Consider the following 23,627-nt stretch of genomic DNA (forward strand, 5'->3'; position numbering starts at 1 on the left):
ATATAATAAAATACTGTAAATTATTTTTTATGATACAATTAAATATAAAAAAACAATTCATAACTATTTTTAACAAACAAACATGATGTAAAAAAAAAAGAATTAAAAAAAGAAAAGAAAAGAATAAAAAAAAGGAAGAAAAAGTTGGCATCTCTTTAATAATGTTTTTTAGTAAAGATAGATATGCTTATCCATTCAGCAACCCATTACGTGGAGTATTTTGAAAACTCTATCACTCGTTCGGGTATTGGGTATTGGTACAACTTTTTCGTCCCATACTTCCTTATATTATCAATTACATATCCTATTCTTTATTTTCATTTTTTTTTATTATGGATAATTAAATCCACTTGATGCTCCCTGTATCCTTGACAACGACACACGGCTGCTGAAAAAATTAAGTAAGAATTTGATAGGCTTTAAATTATTATATTATTTAAGAAGTAAATTGATATTTTATTATTTATAATTTTTTTATATTTTTCTAAAAATAAAATATCATGTCTCTTGTTTTCTATAAAATAAAACTATATTAGTTAGATAAACACTTAAAGCATAAATTTTTTTTTCTAAAACTAAAATATTTTATTATTTATAATTTTTTTATATTTTTCTAAAAATAAAATATCATGTCTCTTGTTTTCTATAAAATGAACTATATTAGTTAGATAAACACTTAAAGCATAAAAAAATAACCGATAATTAATTAATTCTTTTATCCTGAAATGAAATAAAAAATTTCTTACAAGTAGTTCTTATAAATTACTAATAAAAATCAGATATTTATACGATTTATGATTTTCTTTGTTTGGCGTTCTACTCTGGCAGCTGCATCAGAGGATAGCAGCATGTGATCCTGATGGTAACAAGTGGCCCAGCGAGTAAAATCCAACCCCACCCACAAACAACATAAAGTTCACCCTGTCGGTCTAGTCTAGTGTCAGAAGTTTGGTGGACCCACGAGTCTCCTTCTCCGCTAAATTAGGACGATTATGGAGTACGGTGGTTGTGGAAAACGCGCGCCACCGTGAGAGGGATTTCATATTCTATATATAAATCGAGATTGATAACAACAGATCAATTTTTCCACGTCATTTTCTACATGCTGTTAATTTTGACTTCCTGATCGTAAAATATATGCTCAATTCTCACAGGGCTCAGAATAAACAATCCACTTGAAAACAAACTATTTATCAGGCATCCTTCATTTCCTAGAGCCTGCATGCATGGCAGCGCACGCATTTAGGCTTCCAGAATAATTAATTCATGAAACTAATTAAAAAATTATATATTTTATTTTCATTAAATATTCATATTCATGTGCAGTATCTTTAAAAACATCTTGCATATTCGGCCTATTTATAACTATCTATAAAGTGATTGCAAATATTATCATAAAAAAAACTCTACTCTTATTTAAGAATTATGGTATAATCATATAATTTTTTAAATATAATATTAATTATTAATTTGTAGAAGATTTTATTTTAAACATCATTTTTATCATCAACATGTTTTTTAAATAAAAACTTCAGACAGATAAAATAAATACCCATTAAAATTTTCATGATTGAAGTAAAGAAGCGAAAAAAAAAATCATGTTTCTTAATCAAAGCTTTACTCTATTATTCATGTATTTCTTTTTTATTTTGGTGAAAAAACATGTTTTTTTTATTAGGAGTATGATTTTTAAAATAAAAACTTATCATGATCTAGAAGAAAATTTTAATAAAAAAATAAATCATGTGTTTGATAATTCTTATGCAATTGAATAAAAAATAACTAATTTGAGAAAAGAATATAAAGAATTTACAATAAAAAATATTTTTTTTTATTGAATATTCATGGGTAATGTTTTTTAAACTCTGCATTTTAGGTTCATATATAATTATTTATAAAATTGTTTTGCTAATGTTATCATAAAAAGGTCTAATTTTATTTGAAAACTATGGAATAAAACATTTGAATAATTTTATTTTAAAAAATCTATTCTTAAATATAAAATAAAAAATGAAAGAAAGATGGATGGTCAATAAAAATGGTTTTATATCCTTTGATTGTGATCTTCAATGGATTTTGATTATCTATTTAATTAATTATTTGCTTATAAATACCAACTCCAACATATTCTCTAAAATGCCTCTCATATTCACTGAGATTTGAACTAAAATTTATATGGATTTGATTTAAGCATTAGACATTTTGATATTGAGGGGATTTATAGAAAGATGCCGTCATTAATCGTTGAATTTGTGAGAATAAGAATTGAAACAAGCCTCTCAAGGCCAATAAACAATCATTTCGGCCTCCACCTCCTTGGATGAACACACGCCTCTTGAGCTAGTAATCCTCAAGCAATTTTTTTCATCTTTACATTCTTGTATTACAATCTACAATGGATATTTAACATTCAAGAAACAAGAATTAATAAATATGAATATTTGAGTATATTATTTATTGTTGTGAATGTGCCAATAATATATTAAGAAAATGAGCTAATTAAGTGGCCGTTTGGCGCTGCGGTTGCGGCAGCGGTTGAAAACAAAAGCTGAAGTAAAGTGTTTGGTTAATCCAAACTTCTCATTTTTTTACATGGGCCCCACCTAATAACTGAGGTCGAACCTCAGCTCATGAGAAGTAGATTTTATCTGCTTCTCCTGCGTTCTTCTCCTGCGATCCTACCTGCGTCTTCTCATGTTGGAGAATGAACTCTCCACTGTGCACTTAAGTGAACAGTGGAGAGTGAAATTAATTCACTCTCCACTGTTCACTTAAGTGCACAGTGGAGAGTGAAATTAATTCACTCTCCACTGTTCACTTAAGTGCACAGTGGAGAGTTCCTTCACTGTTCATATGAACAGTGGAGAATTCTTCCACTGTTCACATGAACAGTGAATACCGGACCTGGTTCTGATCCAGTAAAAAAAAATATTTTTTATTTTTAATTGTGTTTTATTTTAAAAAATTAGTGTTTTACATTATCCAATAACACTATATAAATTAGAAGAAGATCGTTTGATGACGTAATATTTGTAGAATTTGATCACAATCCTAATTTTATTTCTGATGATATTTTACCTGATGTTGTTGCGCGCTTACAAAACCAATAAAACTATAGTCCTTATCGGATGTATTTTATACGTGATGGAATTGTAAATGGTTTAATGAAACAATAAAAAATATTTTATATAAAATATTATTTATTTCATGATGTAATAACAATAATTAAATCTACAATATTTAAATTAAAAACAATATATATATATATATATATATATATATATATATTTTATAACCTCAATTTGAAAAGCATTTTTTTAACCAAACACATTAAACTACTTTTTACTCAACCTCAGTTTCAACCACAGTTTTAACCAAACACCTATTTTTTCAAACCAACCTCAACTAAAAGTACTTTTTATAAAACAACTTTTTTCAAACCACAACCACAAAAGCTACCGCAATACCAAACACACTCTAAGAACCATCCGCACCATTCCTAAAAGTGCGTGCCAGCGGCCCGCATAAACCCACGTGGCAATTAAATTTAATGAAAACAAGTTACGTCACCAAATATTGGCATAGGCACAAGGAGGAGAGGGGTGGGTTGAAGAGCATCATAGCATATACTTTTGAGAATTTTTAAAACTTTCAATTTTTTTATTAATTTTTTTTTTTCTTATGTTTTTAGATTTTTAAATATATATATATATATTTTAAATCTAGACAAGGAAATGCAAGTACAGGAAGAGAAGGCAACTAACCCCACGGCCTAATGGCCCTCCAAACCCCAATAAACTACCACAATCATCGTGACTCCTGGTCTTAGCTTATAGAAATGGTCAGACAAGGGTCGTCCAAAATTAAATCAAATTCAACCCTCACCTACCTCACTACTTTCCTTAAACCGCAATCGAAAGTCGAAACCGTCTCCTCTTCTTCTACACGCGTTTCCTTTTATCCTGCGGCGCGGGTCAAAGAATATGCCACGTGCACTAATTTCCACTAACCCTGATTACTTTATCAAAGCATACTAACCCTAGTACAATATCTATAAATATAGTATATACCACCCCGCTCATCACTTCCACGCTCTCTCGCCCTTCCATTCTTGTTACAAAGTCTCTAAAATTTAAAATTAAAACCCCACACTTTAAACAAATCACGTTTCCACATTGAATGCAATCAAGATCTTTCAGTTTCATCCTCCCGATAGCCAATCAATTCCAATGGCGGACGATATGAGAGGCGTTGTTGGCTACGCGCTGTTACCCAAGAAACAACAAAGCTTCATCCAAGACTCGCTACTCTCTCTCTGCAAATCAAGGGGCATCGATCTGGTGAGAATCGATCAAGACCGTCGATTAATCGATCAAGGACCGTTCGATTGCGTTCTCCACAAGATGTACGGTGATGATTGGAGGAAACAACTCGAGGAGTTCCAAATTCAAAACCCTAACTCCACAATAATTGACTCTCCCGTCTCAATCCAACGACTCCACAACCGAATCTCGATGCTGCAAGCGGTTTCGGAGTTAAAGATCGAGTCGGGAGCCGACACTTTCGGCATTCCGAAACAGATTGTGATTTACGATAAGGAAACGCTTTTCGACCGGCAATCTTGGGAGTTTCTAAAATATCCGGTCATTGCGAAACCATTGATTGCTGATGGTAGCGCAAAATCTCATAAAATGGCTTTGGTTTTTAACCATGAGGGTTTAAATAAACTGAAACCCCCAATTGTCTTACAAGAGTTTGTTAATCACGGCGGCGTTATCTTTAAAGTTTATGTGGTGGGGGAATTTGTGAAGTGTGTGAAACGGAAGTCTTTGCCAGATGTTTCTGAAGAGAAACTGAAGAGTTTGGAAGGGTCATTGCCGTTTTCTCAGATCTCCAATTTGACTAGTGACGAGAGAAATGATGATAAGTACTATAAGTTGATGGATTTGGAGGAAACTGAGTTGCCACCGCAGAGTTTTATTACGGATATTGCTAGAGGGTTGAGGAGGGGATTGAAGTTGAATTTGTTTAATTTTGATGTCATTAGGGATGCTAGAATTGGTAATAGATATCTTGTGATTGACATTAATTACTTTCCTGGGTATGCCAAAATGCCCGGTTACGAGACTGTTTTGACTGATTTCTTTTGTGATGTGGTGGGGAAGAAGAGTTTGGGTGAGGAGAAAGAGAAAGGTGGGGTTGAGAAGCTGCAGGTGGTGCGTAATTGTGACGTGGACTTGACCAAGATTGCTAGTAAGACTTGTTGTAGTGATGGGGAAGAGAAAGAGAAATCACCCGTTCTTTAAGTTTGAAACGTGGGAAGCAAAAAACTAAAGTAGGGTATAACGGTGGGTGTGGCTCATTGGGTGGAATCGGGTTAGGTAGGAGGGAGGAGCAGAGGAGGTACAGTGGTGGAATAAATAGGTTTGTTGCCTCTTTGGTGGTAGTTTTAGCCTCTTGACAACATTTACATCGTGTTTTGGAGTTGAACATGTATATTCTGTCAACAACTGCTCTGGTGTTAGGTAATTTCCAAATACTCTTCTTCAAGTTTTTAGGAAAGTTTAAACTGTACTTTGAGGCGTTCCAAGTGTTTCCTTTGTAGAAGTTGTTTTTGTTTAGCGCAATTTGGCACTTTTGGTGAATGGAATTTCCTTATTTTTTTTGTCAGTTAAATGAAATTTTTAATCTTACTTTCCATGCCTTTCGTCTCGGTTGATTGAAGGGATGTTTTATTCCATGCTTGAACTATTTAATCTATGGAAGTTTTCCTGCACAATAAAAACTGTTGCTGGAGATCTACAAGGTCACTAACTTGGTAGATTTGACAGAATATGGCTCAACAGATTAGAGAAATGAATGCTTTTAGCATTTATTTAAAATTTTTCCATTGCATGTTTGTAGCAGAGGAATGAATATGAAATAATGCCAAACGTTTGAGAAAAACCGGTTTCCAAATCACTGGTTCTATGAGAAAAGACGCAGGTGGTAAAGTGCTAATGCACATCCTTGACTCTCGGATTTGATTGCCATGAAACCCTCACATGAGTTTCTATTTAGTTGCATAAGCGTTTGGGCAGGTGTTTTTATTGATGGACTTTAGAAATTCTATTATAAGCACACTGAATTGAAATGCAAACTAAGGCTATGAATTCAAATAAAGCACTCATTATCTTTTTCTGCAGTCTTTTATTGATGGACCATCCGTGACCCGGTATTAGTGATCAAATTGGACTACAGTCTTTTATTTCAGTTTTGTATGATGCATAGGTGTTATGAGTATTGCTTTGGTTGCTGTTATACATGTTGAAGGGAGTTTGATTACAAAAATCTGTATTGACATAGAAGAGAATGTTGGCTTGTTATGTTAAGGGTATGTTAAGTATTTAGCACAGGATTATCCTTTTACTTTCTCAGATGCTACTTTCAAGCAATTTACCTATTTATACTAGTTTTATTTTAACACTTAAGATCAAGCTGAACTTTACTGGTGTTATCACCCAATAATGTGTATGTGTCGGATTCCAAGCCATTGTGCTCTGGTCTGATTCTGTCACTATGAATCAGTCTAATTGGTTTCATATTAGATTCGAGCAGTGTCTGCCTATGCGAATGAAACAAGTTACGTTCTTTGCTTGTGGTTTGAATATTCTGTCCAAAGAATGTTAAATGCACACTGCTTTTCAAACACTTCGGACTTTGTTTAATTAATAGGAGCTAATTTTTCCTCTTTCTGGCAATGTTTGCTAAAGAAACATATTTTTCTGGACCCATGTTATAATGGGTAATGCTAAAACAAAATAGATAAATGTTTGGACTGGTATATGACCAAGAGTTCTGTTTATTTTACTACGATGCATGGACTTAACATCTCTTGTTCTAAAATCTATCTATATTTAAGAATTGTTTGTTGTCTACTGATCTTTAACTTGTCATTTTAGGGGGTGTATTGAGGGTAGTTCCTTTCTATGTCATAACATCTGTTTTAAGATAAGGTTTCCAACTTATAACAAATCACCAGTCTAAAATCTCATACTATGTTGGGAGTGTAATATGTTGTGGTAGTGTCTGATCCCAAAATTTTGAATCAGTCTAATTTATTCATCGTCAAATTTTGACCATATTTTCTCATGCACATTATATACTTGGGCGGCTATTTATGCCACCATATATATTTTCCAGTTTTAGATACGCACTAGGCACATCTGCACCTGCTCTATGCACATCTGCACCTGCTCTATGCGTGTTTACTATTGATGCACACAGTGGCTGTGTTATGATTAGCTGCCTTAACTTTGGAAATATAGTTTAAATTTCCCAGTCCTAAGGAAGTGGTGATGCTTGTCCACTGTTTGGAAGTGGAGTTATACCCTCTACATAGAAACATGAATGCAGTTGTTTCGTAGTGGTTTAAGTTGCTGTTAGGAAAGGTATCTTGCACATGGTTCTTGATAATGTATGCTGTTAATTCCCCATGCTTTCCTCCCTCCATTGGATTTATATAGCAGGGAGATGTTGTCAGTAAAGATGTAAAAATGAAGATTTCTCCTGAAATTAGATGAGATTTTAAAGATACCACTACATAAATTGTCATGGTCATGGTTGTGTACTTATTATAGCCAGCACTGATTGTTTGAAGCTGTTGAAAGGAGGTGTTGACATCAAGAAAAACAGTAAGCTGTTTTTGCAATTCTATTAGAATTGCTGTCGTGGCCAATGATATCTAAGTGATGTCAAGAAATTGCTGATTATGGTTCATGGTCCATTGTGGTTCATCTCAACAGCTTTCAGTTGGTATTGTTCTTGAAATTAATGTATTAGGCTCGTCCATGCATACTTGATTTCAAGGTAGCTTAATGATCAGAACCGAGGAGTCAAAATTTAGATGGGTAAAGCTAAGCTAGTATGATGGTGCTTAATATGGTTCTGTCATAATATGTTTTCAGCTACCGACTCTGCTGGCTACCAGTGCCACCTTAATTATTGTGATTAGCATGTATATTGCACTAATTGCAGCTGGCGGGCTTTAGTTTTACCAAGAAGCAAAATACAGCTGCTTTTAGTCAGGGCACAAAACCAGCTCTTCACTGTAGGAGCTTGAGCAGTGCAGGATAGATGGTTGCCATACGTTCTTGAATCAATTCTAGCAGGTCCACCGCATTTAGCGTTTTTATTTCCTTGATGATTTATCAGTTTATATGAGGTAGATCTCCAAAGTGCTTGTCTTTTGCCTATTTTGGCTTAGCTATATCTCCCACATTTAATTGTTCTATGGGTAGCATCTCTATAAAAATACTGTTCTGGGATAACCGATAAAGTTAGAACAGATTTATGCTGCTGATCCTGTATATTTTGATTATTGGTGAACAAGCTTGCAGACAAGCAGCATATTTGTCTCCTTAAAAGTTATTTTGGATGTGGAATGAATGTAGCATCTTGGAGACAATTGGAGGTTGCAGCTGGATCTTGATCTTCAATTTATCTGCACTGGTGTCAGGTTCTTTAGCGACTTTGAATTAGTTGGAACGTTAATGCTTTTAATTTAAGGTTGCCTCGCTTTAATCAAATGATTTTCCTCCTTAGTATTTGTTTAAGTTTTCGCATTCAACGACGATTTTGAGAAAATTGAGATTTTTATTTGGAAATTTTCTTATTTTAAATTATTAATTTTTTAGAATATTTTTATGATTGTTAAAAAATTTTTTTTAAAAATAAAAAAAATATTATTTTAATAAATTTTCCAGTAAAAAAATATTTTATAAATTCTAAATTACTGTTAAAAATATTTAATTACTTAAAAAAAATATATCATTAATGATTTTAAATATATTATTTTAATTATTTTATTTTATTTTTTATCTTATAATATTAAAAAAAATAGAGCTAGCCTAGACACGCTGCCTGTCTAAACAATCAGCATGTCATCTAATACAATAAATTACAGCCACTGGAAGTTGTTGTCCTAGTAATTCCAACTCCAAAACTCAAATTCCAATATATTTTTTTACATAAAAACACACAAAAAAAAGCTTTACAGTAACCTCATTAATTTTATTTCCAACCCCAAGATATCCATCTCCAAAAAATGCAATCCTAATTAAATTAATTTACTTGAAATGATCAAATTATCCTTATCAAACTTCTTTATTTAATATGAATTTATTGATATCAAGATTTTTTTTTTTTTTTGTGATTGATTGAAATTTTTTTTTATTCTTTTTGATGAGTTTTTTTTTTATTTAAAAACTAAAACTTGAAAAAAATAAAGTTTTTTTTTTATTGAAATATGAAAACTGAAAACTATAAAGATCAAATATAACAAATTGAAAATTTGTTGGACTAAATCGAACTTTTCCACATTTAATGAACAATTAAAAATGATACTATGGATTCTACAATACAAATGTTAGTGGATATACAGTGAAAGAAAGGTGAAAATCTTTTTTATTATCATTATTTTGTAATATGTACAGCTAAGTGTGTTGTTTATGGTCTCGCTAGATCCTTTGCTTGCTCACATCTTTACTGGAAGTTTAGCTTTGCTCCGTCTCTCGACAGAGAGATCTGTTTGATAACAAGGAATGATAATGACAATGATTATTGAAATTAAAAGTAATTCGATTCCACGATAGGAGAGGAGGTGGGCGTCCTTTGAAAAAAAAAAAATACTTGATATTATTTTACCACTACACTTTTTTAATTGCCACCTCATATGATAGTGGCATTAATATTTTTAAAATATATTATTATGTATTGTTATTTTATAAACTATTATTATTACTACTATCATCCATTCCACTAGAAGTTGTTTCCATATCCATAAAGACGTAATTTTTCAACTTTTTTTTTTTTTTTTTATTTCCTTCTGATAAAAGATGGAAGTCTGAACTCTATTATATAGTTCTTATTTAATGATACTAGAAGTTTTTATGTTATCCATTCTTGACAAAGATATTCTTATGATTTCAATTTGGAACATTGAATATCTATAATTTGGTTCGTCAGGCAGTAGAGGTCCCTTCGTTTAAAATCAACATCAATTTTCTGTTAATTATATATACCTTTTAAATCTGTGAAGAGACATGGGTTAGATTTTTTTGTTCATAATTTTAAAAAACTAAAGCGTTGATGAAATTGTAAAAAAAGTTAAATTTTAAAAATCATAAAAAATAAAAAAATAGCAATTAAAAAATGAAACAAATATGGCAAATAAAAAAATTGAAGGAGAATGAAACTAATAAATAAATAAATATTAAAAAGATGAAACATAAAAAACATTAGCTTAAAAAAATACAAAAAACCAAACAAACCCATGTAAATATTCTAAACTTGGGTGGTTAACTTTCTAAATTCACAAATCATGAAATCCCAGACCCGATTTTAATTAAGAATCTCAAAACAAATTGAAAAAAAAAAAAAAAAAAAAAAGAATGAAAATCAAATCATATAGGAAAAAAAAAATTAAAGGGGTTGAAATCATGAAAAAAAAAATTCAATTCAAAAAATTATCTAAAACAAAATAATTACATATCAAAAGATAAGGACTAAATATGACATAAAAAATAAAGGAGGATGAAATTGAAAAATAATTTTAAATTTATAAACAATTTCAAATAAAAAAATAGTAATGAAAAAAAAATGGATCAAATGTGATGAAAAACAAATTGAAGGGTTGATTTTAAATTCTAATGTGCCAAGTGTGAAAATTAAGATAGAGAAAGAGAAAAAAAAAAAATCGTTAGAATCATCTACACTTGCTGCTTAAAGATGGTGGAGCCTCTAACATGTATGCATTAACAACTTCTTTTTTTTTTTTTTAACATTTTGTATTCAGTAAAAGATCAAAATGCCCCTAAGTCAACATAAATAAAACAAAAAAAACTAGAGTGAAAAGACAAAATAGCCCACATGCAATAATTTATCAATATTTGCTCTCTAATGTACAATAGCCTTTTCAATATTCAAGTAAAAGGAAAAGAGCGAAAATGACCTAGTTTAACAACTTATTTTTTTCCTTCTAAGGGTAATTCAAGAATTTAAATATGCAAAAAAAGATCAAATTACCTTTAAAGAAAAATTCATTGATGCAATGAATAGTAAATTGAGTCTATAATCATAGTGTTTTTCTCTTTCATTTTAGTTTTTTTTCTAATGGCCGAATAGTAGTTTGCATTGCAAATTGGTTAATAAAGATTAAATATATGTTATAAATGGGGAACATAATTTTTTATGAACTATCAAAGCGGGCTTAGATTGATGAATAGTTAAAACATTTGTTAGAAATAGTAGGATAACGTTTGGTTACTGTCATGAGATAGAAGAAACAAAGACAGTGGAGATATAAATGTATTTAGTTGAAAAAACAAGACATAAAAAATAAATCATCTTTGAAATAATTTTGGAGTGGATTTTTGTATTTTCATAACAGGAGGTACAAATAGGACATGTCTTCAAAAATAATATTTATTATTATTTATTTCTAAAATATCCTTATAAAAAACTATAAATTCTAAAATTATCAAACTAAAACGCGTGAGGATAAAAATAGTTATTATTATAGTTTTAAAACCCAACACGGGGGTCGATCTCGGGTAAATCCTGGGTCACGAGTCGAGTTGACTTGAGTCAGTGTAAGAATAAAAGTGATTATTATTATAGTTTTAAAACTCAAATCCAAAGTTGACCCTGGAGACAAGGCTGGGTCACGTGTCTGGAGGGTTAGTTCAGGTTGACTCAGGTCAACATAAAAATAAAAATAGTTATTATCGTAGTTTTAAATCCTAATTAAGAGGCCAATCAGGGGCAAGTTCCAGAGTTATGAATCGAGAGGGTCAACCCAAGTTAATATAATGATAAATATTGTTATTATCATAAGTTTTAAAATCAATTTCGAGGTTCAACAAAGGCAACTAGGTCATGAGTTGAGAAGGTCAACTTGGATTGACTCGAGTCAATATATGGATAAAGATAATTATTATTATAATTTTAAAACTTGACTAGGGAGTCGACGTGGTAAGGGTTCAAGTCATGGGTCAGGAAGTCAATTTGGTTGACCAAATGTTTTATATTCGGGCCAAATTGATGTTTTGAACGGGTCAGGTTGAGTCATTTCTTTCTTTATTTTTTTATTAAACTCAACACTAGTCTAGGCCTTCGAATCAACCTGGTACGTGGTTAACTCGCTAGGTCAGTCTTGGTTTTATAACTAGAGTTATTATAATATTATTAATTTCAATACTTGGTATAAATTAAAGTAAAAAAAAAAATAATACCTAATTATTTAGAAAAAAAAATTATAAGTTTGACAATAATATTTATTAAGGATAAAATAAATTTGTTCATATTTTTTTTCCTTTTTTGTCTACCATTACCAAAAATATATAGAGACAATCAATTTATCTTATACACCATTATCAAACACAATTTTGTGCTCGTCTCGTTTTGTATCTTGTTCTCCTTTACATCTATTGACTCTATCTCTTCTGTCTTAAAACAATAACCAAACACTATCTAGGGGCTAAAATAGTCAAATATTAACAAGAATTAATTGCGGAGGGGAAATTACTATTCCTCTCCTTAAAAGTAATATTCATTGGAACAATACTTGTTTTTTTTTAAAAATTTTATCCTTTTAATATTAGATTCATTAAAGATTGAGCTTCATAATTTGTTTTGATTTACTTTCTATGAGGTTATCATAGTCTTATAACCCGATTCATGAGTTTTATTGGTTAACCCGATTGACTCAAGTTTTTTTTTTTTTTTAATTGATTTTTGTTTTAATTTTATCCTTCACCATTTGGATTGATTGAAAATTAAGCTTTATAATTTTTTTTGATTCGTCTTTTTGGCTTTTTTTTAATTGATTAATTTTTTTCCAATTTCATCGTTTAATTTTAGATTGGTTGAGATTTGAGCTTCATAATTTATTTTGATTTGTTTTTTTTTATCAAATTATCTCATTCTAATAATTTGGATTTGGTAGAATTATCCCGGGTTGATTTGAGTTTTTTTTTGTCCTTCTTTAGATATATATTTTTATTTTTTTTAACATTGGATTGATTGATAATTAGACTTCATTATATTTTTTCATTTGCTTTTCATTATGTTATCATGGTCTCGTAAACCGAATCATAAATTTTACTTGTTAATCTAGATTAACTCGGGTTGATTCCAATATGTTGTAGTTTTAATTTTTTTTTAAAACATTTTCGTATTGAAACTTTTTTTTTGTCAAACTTTGTTTTTTTTTTTGTCATTCAAGTTGTCATTGTACTTGCTAAGTTGACTGTGTTATATTGAATCAATATCTACATGGTTTATATTTGTTCTTCTTGGAAACATGTTTGTAATAAATTACCTAATTGCCCTCGATATAAAAAATAAAATAAAAGTTTCCTTACTAGTGCTTTTTCATCTTTTAATGATCTTATCTTTTTTTGTTATTATCTGGAGGACTAAAGATCATTTTGGTCTCGTATAAAATATTATTAAAAATAAAAAGTAGTTGACACATGTCATGGGTAGACTTTGGTTTTTTTTAGATATTTTTATAAAATTGATTTATTTTTAATTTCATCTTTTAATATTTTTTTTTTATTAATTCTCATGCATTTTGTCCCCCATTTTTCTTTATAAAGGGTTATCCTAATATTGGTTTGATTTGAGTTTTGTTTTCATTAATTTTTTTAATTGTTCTTTTTTTTGTTTCATTGCTAAGTATTTTTTTTATTGAAAATTTTTCTTTGTCGTGTTCTCGGTTTACCTTTTATATGGTAGTCTTGCCCTCATGACCACAATCACCTTCTTTTTATGTTTTTTTTTTTTTAAATTGCTCTCTTGTTATTTTACTAGGAATTTTAAAAATGAGAAATTGCAGAGTTTTCTTTATTATAACTCCTTGGTCTATCCTATATCATAACTTCATTGTAAGCTTTCTTCGATTCTCTGCAATTTATCTTTTTTTACAATTTATTTTTGTAAATTTAATTACAGTAGTTTTATACTTTTTATCTTTTTTTTTTTTTTTTTAACAGTTTTCTTTACCATTTATTAAGATTCTATTTTTTTCTCTCTTAATGGGAAGGAATAAATTTCCAGTAGAGAAACCATTTTCCACAAATAAGATTTTCTTATAAGAAATAAAAAATATACCATCTTTTTTGGACTTTTCCTTCTCGGTAATCTTTTCATAAATTGTTAGACAAAGATGTTAATGCAATTGAGAAATCAAACTGTAATAATTCTAGAACTTTTTCGTGACAATTATGTAATGCGAATTTCTAAATTTACCTAATTCATTATCTCCAGGCTTCATCATCTGCTCAAGCAAAATGGAACTCAACTTTGGGCGGCTAGGTTGGTAATTGTATTTTGCTACAGTCAATTACTTGTATTGGACGTAAATAATCTCACCTAAAAAGTAACAAGGCAACGAAAACCTGACTTTTAGAGACGATACATACACTACCATCCAGTTGTAGATCTTTTATATTAGCAAGGATGATGATTTTTCTCATTTAATTAATCATTTGATTTTACACAGGAAGACCACAAGAAACAACATTAATGTCCTCAAATAATTTTGAAATGGGAGTGACATTATCGACTGACATGGCATGCAAATTATATATGCGTAGGTCAAAAACTTATCTCACTTGGACCCATTTTTAGGGTTTTAAGAATAACGTTGATGTTTGTCCCCACAGATGTAAAAAGAAAAATATCAGTTAGTTTCATCCACTCAATCTTTCTGAGGGACGTCAGTCATTTAATGTTCAGAAACCTGTTAGTACAAGAGTTCGCTACAGCAGAATTATGATGAAAATATTATATATTCATGCTTCAGATTCTTTTAAGGAAAAATATTTCTCTAAAAGGAACTGCAGCTACAGGTGAAAATAGGCAGTTTCATATATATGGAAAAATGTGGTTGTATCCAATTTGTACGTACAGAAGTATAGTTCAATCTTTCCCAAAAGGACTCCACACGTAAAACAAGAAAAATTGATCGTGTTACATAAGATTTTAAATGAACGAATTGTGTTTGCTGCACCAAGATCTAGCGTGTATTTTATGGCCTTTTCAATATAGTAGTCTCACTGATTATCCAAAAAAAGAGAGCTAGCATGTGTCGATGCTTGTCGAAAGAGTGTTTCACTAGGAGTTATGTGATCATGACGATGCCAAACTGCGAACAACAGAAAAAAGACGTTAATTTCGTGCAAATAGTGATGATGAACATAAAAAGCCAATGAAGGATGTAACTTTGAAAAATTTAAATGCAATGGAAACCTGATGGCAGTAAGAAGAAGGAATGATGTCGAAATGAATAAATGCAACGAAAAACTAAGTATAAACCTACTCCAGAATATCATTCCAGTAGGAGCTATAGTTGTCGTCATCGAGCAGCTTCTCCCAGGCCTCAAAGATAGTGGAGGTAGGCGTGCCAGTGGAGTAGTTTGATGGGTCACCCTTGCGTTCTGTTTGGTAATCGATGGAAGTAACAGGGGAAGTTGATGAGGCTGAAACCAATTCAGGAAGTGGATTTTGTTCTGTCTGAATACCATAGGAACTACTCAAGGTGTCGCAGTTGATGTTGAGACCTTCAGGGCCGAATCCACCTTCACAGCTTGCCCACAAATTTGAGATAGCTTGGAAGTCATTGTGAACTTGAGGAGTTAAAGGTGGGTCAACAAGATCCTGAGATACTGGGGTAGGTTCATTGGTATTGGAGATGGTTGTCCCCTTGACTAGTCCTCTAAACTGGTGAGGATTTTGGGATCCTAACAGACTGTTGCTCTCACTATTTGTAAGTGTTTTTGTATTCATCATCTGTAATAGATTCCGCAACAACTGGATATTGGCTAATTGAGTGGCTTCTGCCTGTAACTTTAGAAAATTGTTCCATGGACTTGCAATGTTGCCAAATTGTGCTGCACCAAGCAACTGAGAGAGATTCAAAAAATGACTTGGATCAGTCCTTGGCTTGTGAGTATTTGGGTCAATCCCCATTTGAAGAAGCTTCTTTCTTATGTGAGTATTCCAAAAGTTTTTTATTTCATTGTCGGTGCGTCCGGGAAGATGGTTAGCAATCCTTGACCACCTGCAAGTTCAAGTAAATCGAATTAAGGACAACTACTGACAGCACAAAAACGTATGCTAGCTGAAAAGGAAAAAGAAGAACTGCGTACTTGTTTCCAAGAGCAGAATGGAGGTTGACGATGACTCGTTCTTCTTCCTCAGAGAATTTCCCTCTCTTGATATCAGGCCTCAGATAATTTGTCCACCTCAATCGACAGCTCTTCCCACATCTATTCAACCCTGCAAGCATAGGAAGTGCTTTCCAATTTTCATGACCATTTCTCTTAATATAATCAATTAGCTTCTCATCCTCGTCCGGCGTCCACGGCCCTTTCCTCAAGGCACTGGCGTGGCTGCATGGAGATCTAACCATCCTGTCAAGACAAGTTTAATAGAAAAAGACCAAAACAAGATTAATTGGAGTAGTTATGGATTGAAAGGTCTGAAACTTAAGGTGCTATGACTTCTGTTTTAAGGAGACATACCGGTGCCTATATAGATGCATGAGAGACGTGCTTGAAACGATAAAGGTCATTTTCATTTTTTTATTAGTATGGTATTAATTCTTATAAAATCAAGGAAAATAGGGGGAGGTCGATATGATCTCATAATGAACATCTAGGTATTATTCAACAAGGAGAAACCGATAAGCAACTATAAAGGTAATAAAATCATCAAAGATTAGGTACTGCAAATGTCATGTGAAAATATTTATATGAATTTTCAGAAAGTGGACCCATAAAATTTCTCCTCCATTTATATTGATCCTTTTATGATAATTAGGTGATCAGTTAAGTCCCTAATGCTAGAGAGACAAGATCATTGAAGAGAGACAAAACTTTAGTAGTTTAAGTACTCTTTTTTTAGCTATAAAAATCGTTGTTCTTGATGCCTTTGCATTTGGGTTGACGAAGAAATTGAAATTTGAAAAATATAATTATTTCTTTGCTTTTCTTTATATATAATTTGGACTGTCCATAAAATGGCAAAGCAAGTCCTCAAGCACAAGGTTTTTCCTGGAAATGTTGATGTACTTTTGGGTGCATTCCAGCATTGATTTTAGGAGATTTCTTCTTGGAATAAAATGTCTATGCACAAGGGAAAATTTTAATTTTGTGGAAAATGCTTCATTTTTCTTACCTTGCATTTTACTTTTATTTTAGCAAAACCTTTACCTAACATGCTGACTCTTTGTTGAAGTTAACAGCTAATAATAAACTCGGAAAATCTTCAAACCAAAAGAAAAAAAAAATCGATCTTATTGAGTTGATGAATCTAGAATTCTCGTCCAAACAAAACTTCCTACTGATTCAAATAGTTTTTTAATTTTCTTTCAATCATTCATTCATTTATCTTTAAATATTCTAAATTAAAAGTTTCTTATAAAATCAAATGATTAAAATAAGATTAGAGTTTTTTTTTTGTAGTAATATAAATAATTGGATTCTGAATAATAATATATAAAACTGATTTTAATAACTTGAATAAAATTTGATGAATATTAAAAAATTATCAACCAATTATTTTTTTATTCTCTATTCTTTACACAGTTTTTGAAATACAATCATCTTCTTCTATATATATATATATATATGCTTTATCATTATAATATCCAAATTATTAATTTACTCATATGGTAAGTGTTTACTGGGTGGCTGCGGGCATCAAATTAATAACCAGTTAATATTCCAGTAAAGCTGCTACCCAGGATTCTGGAGGTATTTAATTAATAATTTGCTTATAATAATCTTGATGCATCATCGTGTTGGTCAGCATATTTGGCAGTTCTTACATCCATAGATTGAAGGTTGAGGTCCCCTGTCTCGAAATATCAAAAGTATAATTAGCCTCCAACTGCCCCTGTAATGCTGCCAACGCATGGCTATCATTTCACCCAAATAAAGAGAAGAAGAAGAAGAAGAGTGCATGGTGTTGAACAGCCGACATCCAATTTGTGAAGCTGCCTCACGCACGTTGCCTTTCACTTGGCCGCCATTAGGTATTTTGGTCAGCATCGAGAAATCCCAATATCAGGGATTCATTCAAATCAGTTGAATGAAATTATATAATACATAGATTCGATTTGCTACATATTTCTTAATTCCAATACGTAGAAACAAGAGTGGGTTTTAATTTTCTGGAAGGTTATAAACACAGTAGTAGCGTCATATATATAATAATTTAATGTATCCGCTGACATGTCTAATTATATAAACACTGATCAAGGCTCTCTCTCATATATATATATATATATAGTCCCTCCCATTTGAAAAATATTTTTTTTAAAAAATGAATTTTTTTTATATTTTAAGATTATTTTGTTGTTTTGATATCAAAAATAAATTTTAAAAAAAATATTATTTTCAAATAAAAAACACTTTAAAAAAATTATTACCACAAAATTAAATACTCTTAATGACCCACCATTTAAATCATCTCAATTTTTGAAATTTATTTCTTTTTGTAAATTTTATTGTTTTCTAAAACTCAAATATATAATCTTGTAGTCTAATCCAATTTAGCTTAATCTTTAGTTTACTTTTTTTTATTGTATATTACACCTCAACTTTGCATCTTAGTTTTTTTTTTCTCACCTTCATTGTTTTTACACCTCGAAAAAATATAGCTAGTTATGTGTATCAATTAAAACGGGACTCGAAAGCCCAGGTGAGCTTTGAAAGATGCCCTCCTAATCCTATAATTAATTTAGATCAGTAATATCCTTAGTTGGATAAAATAAATGCTAAACTTGCGGGAAATCCTAGGACGATTGCTTGGTTTTTACTTGTTTAGAAGCTCAACATGTTTCTTCTTCTACTTCTTCCGTTAACAGTTTGGAAAAACAAATAAATTAAGATGAACTTCTTTTAATAGGAAAGTTGAAGATCTTTTAAATATTTCTTTATACTGAATCATCTCAAAGACTTTGACATTAACAATGTTGAGAAACTGACATGTGCTGACAATTTTCCATCTCTATTGCATCATTGCCCTCGAAGACAAGCAAAGTAGAGGAAAAAAATTAATGACTGCTAGACGAAAATAATTGAAAAGGAAGTAAACACTTGAAAAAAAAAAAAAAAAAAAAAAAAAAACCTGGCTCGTAGTTTCCTTTCGATATCCACCAAAACGTAGGAAAAGAAAAGGGGAAAAAAAACAAGCTTCTAGGAAACGTCTTTCATAACCTAGTTGTTGAAAACGAGGATGTGTTTAGTACAAGGTCAATTCGAATATTTATAAATTATATACAGGAGCCATCATCATCGTTATTAACGGGACAATTTAAAATATTGAGATTGAGCAACGATCAGCAGAGACCTTTCCCATTTGAAATCTCTGACCAGATACACAACATTTCTTTTATTATATAAAATTGTTAAAAAATAATATAAAATTTTATTTTATAATTTACATTTCTAAATGAAGACGATTCTTTTATATATATATATATAAAAAACAAATCTTTAAAGTAATCAGCGAATAAGCAAGGAGATGGGATTGTTTTTTGTTTATTAACTTAATTCCATTATATTTATTATATAATTCATTCACAAATATTCAGTTCATCAACTTGATTAATTGATAGCATGCCGCCACCGTTCTTCTTCCAGAGATTTCTCACATCTTGAAGGCCTAAGAGAGTGAGTGTATATACATTTGGGGACGTGGCTGGGATTTTTGCTAAAAACGTTCCTCATGAGGAAGACACATTTCAAAGACAAAATTGAAGCAATGTATTATTAATAATTGATATTGTGATTTTCTTCTCATCAGTAATTTGTATTATTTTCGTAATTAAATTTCTTGAATGAAAAAGATTCATAAAATAGATTCGTTGTCAATATTATTTGTAATTTTTAGAATGTTAATCATACAAATTGCAGTGAAAAGTTAATTTAATTACGGGACGGTTGTTTATTTTTATGTTAAGTATTAATTAATTTTTCTATATTCATCCCATGAGTGTATGATCTTAAAATGCGACAAAAGCAAGCTAGCTAGGTTGCTATCGGGGGCTAATTAGGTAGAGTAACTCCTTAGCTTTGGTAGTTAACGGTTGGTGATCCTTTTGTCTGCACAGTCAATGGCTTGTAACAGGAGTAAATAACTAACCTAATAAAATATAATGTACCAAATAATTGGACTCTTCTTACAAAAAAAATAAAAAAAATAAAAAGAAATCTGACTTCAAAACATTATCATGATGTTATATAGTGGGAGACCAAAAATCCTCAAGGTAATTTGAACGAAGCAGGAGTGCAGGTGCATGATGTTTGGAAGTTTTAGAGGTCAAATCCTTGCCCATATTTAATTTATGGTTTGCCGTTCCACGTTAGAAATGTTGTCTTTGTAAAATAATTTCCATGCATATTAAGCATATAATAAAATATTCAAAATTATTATTAAATCAAACAAGATTCTAGCATGTATAACAACAAATATCAAAAACGTCATATTATACTTAAAATATTAAACTAAGACTAGAGCTAATATAATGTACTTGTTGAAGATATTTGAACGAATCAAGAAAGAAAAATATTGGTAAGGATTGGCCCTTTGTCCTTTCAAGATTAAAATGCTTGTCATTTAGTATAAATGATTTTCTAATAAATAGTCTTCTAAAATTTCAACAACTTAACTTTAAAAGATGCATTTTTTTTAAGTCCACGAATTAAGAGAATAATTAGACTTAATATCTCTTTACAAAATATTATAACCTAAGTTCTTGAATAAAAAAAAAAAAGAAGCAAAACCAGAGACAAAGAAGCTGAAAAAAGGCAGAGAAGACAAAAAAAGGCATTCTAAGTTGCCCAGAACACCCTTTCTCCAGTTCCTATATATACTTGGATCTTGAACAAAACCGATACAAAATTAATTTTAGTAATTATTAAAATAATCCAACAGTTTTTTACATTTAAGAAACAGACATTTTTTCATTGAAAATAAAATTGTTCAATAGAGGATTACAACTGTTCAAATTATAGGGTTCTGTATTTGCTTCCTTTACACACTCACGCAAAAAGCTGTGGTACATGTATCAGTTACACAACTACAAGAGCAGAACACATTCAGAAGAAGTATATAAACAATAGGAAAGCTAAGGCTGGCAACTAATTAACCTCTACTTAGTTGCCTAAGGTCTGCAGGTTTCCTTCTTCTTCTTTTTGATAACCAGTGAAATGTATTAAAAACGCCAAGAGATGGCGGGAAGCAGGACTTACAGATCTGCAAAACACACAGATTTAGCAAAAGAAACAAAACGAAGACGAAGAAGCCAAAAAACCACAAGAACAGAGCAACAGCCTAAGTATGCAGCTTTGCCTCCACACAAAACAGAACTGCCAAGCTAAACAACCATCTATCATCGACTATTCCAAATCAATAGAGGTCTTCAGACCAATCACCTGTTCTGCGCTCAAACTGTCTAGTTCTGAGCAAACAGAAGTAGACAAAGGAAGACCCAGAAAACATCTGGCTGACTCAAATCCAAGCAACAAATTCACTTGTTCTACGCTCTCCTTGTTTAGCCAGGTGACCTGCCATGTGATTAGTCTCACGGCGAGAATGGGTGAAAGTGATTGAGCCAAAACATATATAGAGCCAACCTCTTGGCTGAAGAAAAGAGCTTATGGTGCAGGTTTCTAGGTCTCGGCTGAGTGCTAGAACTGGTGGAACTACTGCTAGTTTGGCTCCCTTGACATATCACATAATATATATCATCTGATGTAAATAATATGCCACCTTTTCAAAAAGCAATAGTCTGGATACTCGAACACGAGACTTAAACTGAATAACTCTTATTCTTACCCTGAACCAATCTCTTGAACTTTGAAGGCAGCTCTAATTCTTCTTTATCATCAACATTTTACACATCTATGTATATTCAAACCTGCAAGTTTTTGCAAGAGTTCCAATTTGCTTGGCCACATCTGTTTATAAAATCAACTACCAAAGTTCCAAAGAAATACCCTTTTCTCGCTAATCACCCAAGAAACACTAGTTATTTATTTTGTAAGGTAACTTAAGTTTTCAAAAACAAAGCAGTGATGATGAAATCTCGTAGCTATCTGGGCATTATTCAGCAAAATAGAAAGCGCTAAGAAAAAAAATAGCTATCTGGGCATTTTGTAAGGTAACTAGAATCTCTTTCTATGGATGATAGAATGATTTTTTTTTTTTTTTAATTTGAACCTGAATATCAGTATGTTACAATATGATGCAGTATTATTTTCCAAGAATTGTTTGGGCTGCTTTCCTATGATTTTCAAAAACTCTACTGTATCCTCGTGCTCTCATCATATGATCACAATTTCGCAAATCCTCATTAATATTGTTTTCTCATCCTCTGAAGTTCTTAGTTCCGTACTTAAAGAATTATTCAACTGCAACTATTATATATTCAGCTCTCCAACAAACTCTAGCAATGTGTTCATTGCATGGTTGACCACCCACACACCAAATAAAACAACTCCTTTTAACTTTTTGAATACCAACTTGCCTCGTTCCTACAACCATCAAGTTTGAATGAATTGAGACTTAACATGCATATAATATAAGAAAACAACAGCACAGGTGATTGTATTATGCAAGCCAAAATCCATCGGTGTCGGCCGTGAGGACTGGACCAAGCTTTAATAGTATTAATTTTCAATCATATGAAAATTCTTTGGGACAAGAAACTATTGACTGGCTTTGTTTTGTAGCTATGAAGTTGTTAGTGATTCTATTTCTTTACCTGCACTTCATTTGAGAACAAGTTATTTATTCTCCCTAAAATACTCAACAAAATATTATTTAATTTTTTTCAAATGCTTTTAGCTGATAAATACTTCAAATTAATATATATAGTTTATTTTTTAAAAAAATATTTTTGATATTAGCATATCAAAAAATCCAAAAACATTAAAAAAAAATTAATTTTTATAAAATACAAATTTGGATTGTGTTTGCAGTCGGCACCTACATGTTTTGCTTATATTTTAAGGTACAACCCAATGCTCATTAACTTCGGAAAGGTGATGTGATGAATAGACAGGCAGCCATAATTATGTTGTAACAGGGGCTTGAATCGAGGCCCACCAGCTCCAAGGAGGTTAAACGTCTACTATTCCTGATTTTTCAGAGAAACCATCATCAGATCAATAGTGATTCTTGGCCAGGGCTTCAACAACTTTTCTATCAGAGAGGGGAAAAACACTGGCAGCTCTATAATGTGCATTTCCTAAAGCTGTGGTTCCACTAAAGCTTTTAGAATTTCAAATTCAAGACTAACACCTCATCATTCACTTGGCACAAAAGAGGGATGACAGTGATAATAAGCAAGATTCTACGGGGTCAAGGAAGCTAAAAGCAGATAGGAAAAGCCTCCACTGATCCATTGACAGCCAACCGGATTGTAGAGTTCTGCGAAAACGTAGAAGCACTCTTCATGCAACATTTTCTACACTACCACTTCACAGCTCTTGGAGTTTTTCTTTTGAGACCTTGCAACCTTTCAAAGCATCCCAATTACATGCACAGATGAACTCTAAAATTTTTGTTTC

At 31.4% G+C, this 23,627-nt stretch overlaps 2 protein-coding genes across 2 annotated transcripts; one reads left to right on the top strand and one right to left on the bottom strand.

The window, feature by feature from the left end:
• Window positions 1–4,075: 4,075 nt before the first annotated feature.
• Window positions 4,076–5,670, top strand: LOC118028349 (inositol-tetrakisphosphate 1-kinase 1). The gene has a single exon (XM_035031914.2). The coding sequence runs from the start codon at window positions 4,230–4,232 to the stop codon at window positions 5,304–5,306; it is 1,077 nt and encodes a 358-aa protein (XP_034887805.1). The 5' UTR covers window positions 4,076–4,229; the 3' UTR covers window positions 5,307–5,670.
• Window positions 5,671–14,900: 9,230 nt separating this feature from the next.
• On the bottom strand, window positions 14,901–16,526 carry LOC118028348 (transcription factor MYB39). Its single transcript, XM_035031913.2, has 3 exons — window positions 16,194–16,526; window positions 15,365–16,105; window positions 14,901–15,190 (listed from the first exon to the last, which is right to left on the bottom strand). The coding sequence occupies exons 1-3, from the start codon at window positions 16,454–16,456 to the stop codon at window positions 15,175–15,177; spliced, it is 1,020 nt and encodes a 339-aa protein (XP_034887804.1). The 5' UTR covers window positions 16,457–16,526; the 3' UTR covers window positions 14,901–15,174.
• Window positions 16,527–23,627: the final 7,101 nt, after the last annotated feature.

Source organism: Populus alba, chromosome 15 (assembly GCF_005239225.2).
Source record: "Populus alba chromosome 15, ASM523922v2, whole genome shotgun sequence".
NCBI lineage: Eukaryota > Viridiplantae > Streptophyta > Magnoliopsida > Malpighiales > Salicaceae > Populus > Populus alba.